Below are 2,698 nucleotides of genomic sequence, written 5' to 3'. Positions count from 1 at the left end.
CCTCCGTGGTGCCCAGAGCAACCCCAGCATCCGGAAGCAGTGTCCAGGGACATCCCGGAGCAGGGGGATTCGCAGGGATGAGGAAACGCCTGGCTGTGAGTAACGGGGAGGGGAACCTTGCTCCTGCTGATGGGCTCCTGGGAATGTCACTCTGCCCTGATCGCCAGTGAAGAGACAGAGTGGGGGAAGAGAGGGAGAGGAGGAGGAGAGGAGGCAGGAGGACGGAGACACAGAGATGGCTCTTCTCGCCCCGGCGATGATCACCTAGCACAGGGCACGCTGGAGAAGGTCCCTGCAGCTCCTCATGGAGGGTGACTTGGGATCCCCCAACGCCAGCGTGCTGGGGGAGCGCTCGCTGCTGGTGGGGAGCAGCTGGGTGGCTGCTTTCCTCTGCTTCATCATCCTGCTGACCACGGCAGGGAACTTCCTCCTCATCCTCCTCATCGTCACCCAGCGCTCCCTCCGCAACACCTCCAACTACTTCCTGGTGTCTCTCTTCATGTCTGACCTGATGGTGGGGCTGGTGGTGATGCCCCCGGCCATGCTCAACCAGCTCTATGGGCGCTGGGTGCTGCGGGGTGACTTCTGCTCCCTCTGGTACTCCTTCGATGTCATGTGCTGCAGCGCCTCCATCCTCAACCTCTGCATCATCAGCCTGGACCGCTACCTGCTCATCATCTCCCCGCTCAAGTACAAGCTGCGGATGACCTCCTGCAGGGCCCTCTTGCTCATCTTGGCTACCTGGACCTTGGCCGCGCTGGCCTCCTTCCTGCCCATCAAGATGGGGTGGCACGAGCTGGAGTTCGAGGTCCGGTCCCCAAACGTCACCTCCCGCGGGGACGAGGACCAGTGCCGGCTGCTGGTCAGCTTGCCCTATGCCCTGGTGGCCTCCTGCCTGACCTTCTTCCTCCCCTCCACTGCCATCTCCTTCACCTACTGCCGCATCCTCCTGGCAGCCCGCAAGCAGGCGGTGCAGGTGGCGTCCCTCGCCTCCAACGTGGCCGCTGCCACCACCGAGGAGACCGCTCCACAGGTAAGGTGCCCACAGGACGTTGCTCCTTGCTGGCACCCGTGGTTTGGGTGCCAGGGGGGTGTTCATGCCTTCTGGAGCCAGGCAGGCTGCACAGGGGGTTTTGGGCAACATCCATCCACCTCCTTGGTGTCCTCTGGTGTCTCCTGTGTCTTGTCCCAGCTTTCAGGCTGCTCGGGAGCGCAGGAACAGCATGAGGAATACATTAAGATCCAGGCAAAAATGAATGGAGTTTCACCCCCCTGTTGGCTGGGTCCTCCCAGAGGCTTGTAGTCTTCTCTGACTTCCCACTCCTCAATCTTGGCCGTGGTGGGTGTGAGACAGATGGGGGAGAAGGAGTTTAAATCACAGCAAATACCAAATTCCAAGAGGACCTTTGGAAGAGCCAGCGTCTATTTTTGCTTCCTGGTGTCTAACGGGAGCTGCACGATTCCTCCTTCCATCACTGCTCAAAGCGGGGTGCGTGGCTTTTATCACCAGAACGTGGCTGCGCTTGTTTGTGTTTCTCCACGAGAAGGTAATTGCCACTAAATGTAACAGCTTTAATTCCCTGTAATAGTCTTTATTGACCTCGGATCCTGCAGGGAAATGACAAGCTTAATTGCCTTTAAATACCTTGATTTAGTTTGTTGTTCTCTCTCATACAAAAGTAGCCAAGACTCTGGGACCTGCCCAGCTCCTGCATGTGATGGGATGCACCAGCCTTTCCCAAGGGAAATGAGAAGGAAAGAATAGAGTCGCCATCATCAAATGTTCCTTTTCTCCCGAGAAGGCAGGTTTTTGGGTGCTGCAAACACAACCTGCTGCAGCCCTCAGGCTGCTCGAGCGCTCTGCTCTGTGTGAAACCAGCATCTGCCCCCCTTGTCCCAGGGGATTCAGGCAGCGAATCCTCGAGTTTTATCTTTCTACCCACATTTTCCCTCTCTTTTGGGGCCCAAAGCTGGGTGCCAACGGCCCTCATTTGTTTGTGGCAGAGGGCTGAGCTAATGGCTTCATTTTCGGCTGCAAGAGTGGACAGAGCACTGAGTTATGGTCTCTGTAGGCTGGAATCTCGGATGTCCTGCCTTTAAAGAGAGAGTTTCTGCTCTAATCAGCAGCTTGAGCTGCCTCTTCAGGGCATGTTTCATCCTCCCCAGCGCCCTGTCTGAGCTGGGTTTGTCTATAAAAGAACAGCCTGATGAGGAAGCCTCTATTTTATGGTTAAAACACTCCTCATGATGAGGGTTTCTGTTGCCTCCTCTTCCCGATTCACAGGGCAGTGTGTGCTGCCCTCCTGCCCATTGCGAGAAGGGAAATAACTGCAGGCTCCGCAGCATCAAATGGCACTTCTCTTGGAGGCTGGTGCCTGTATTCCAGCCAGTGGGAATCACTCACTGTCCCATCTCCCTCCCCAGGTTCCCCACGCCCCGAGCCAGCCCGCGGCCGGCAGCGAGAGCAGGAGGTTCACCAACAAGCACAGCAAGAAGGCGCTGAAGGCCAGCCTGACGCTGGGCATCCTGCTGGGCATGTTCTTTGTGGCCTGGCTGCCCTTCTTCGTCACCAACGTGACGCAGGTAAAGCTCGGGTGGGTTTTACGTTGGGGTTTCAGCAGGTTTTCACTTTGAAACCAGATGGGTTTGATCTTGGGCACCTGCAGGTCCTGCTGGAAAGGCTCCGGGACCAAAGGTG

The 2,698-nt window shown here is 57.1% G+C and overlaps 1 protein-coding gene across 1 annotated transcript in view; it reads left to right on the top strand.

Annotated features, from left to right (window-relative positions):
• Positions 1 to 304: 304 nt before the first annotated feature.
• The window catches only part of HTR6 (5-hydroxytryptamine (serotonin) receptor 6, G protein-coupled), a gene marked incomplete at its 3' end in the record, with an annotated part of 2,951 nt that continues 557 nt past the window's right edge, over positions 305 to 2,698 (top strand). The window contains exons 1-2 of the mRNA XM_010009561.1: positions 305 to 1,033; positions 2,425 to 2,583. Coding sequence (XP_010007863.1) covers positions 305 to 1,033; positions 2,425 to 2,583 — 888 coding nt within the window. The remainder of the gene's footprint in view (positions 1,034 to 2,424; positions 2,584 to 2,698) is intronic.

The sequence above is a fragment of the Nestor notabilis genome, unplaced genomic scaffold (genome assembly GCF_000696875.1).
Source record: "Nestor notabilis isolate BGI_N333 unplaced genomic scaffold, ASM69687v1 scaffold20142, whole genome shotgun sequence".
NCBI classification, from domain to species: domain Eukaryota; kingdom Metazoa; phylum Chordata; class Aves; order Psittaciformes; family Psittacidae; genus Nestor; species Nestor notabilis.
Note: the sequence above shows the minus strand (reverse complement) of the source record. Positions and strands in the feature narration are given on the sequence as shown.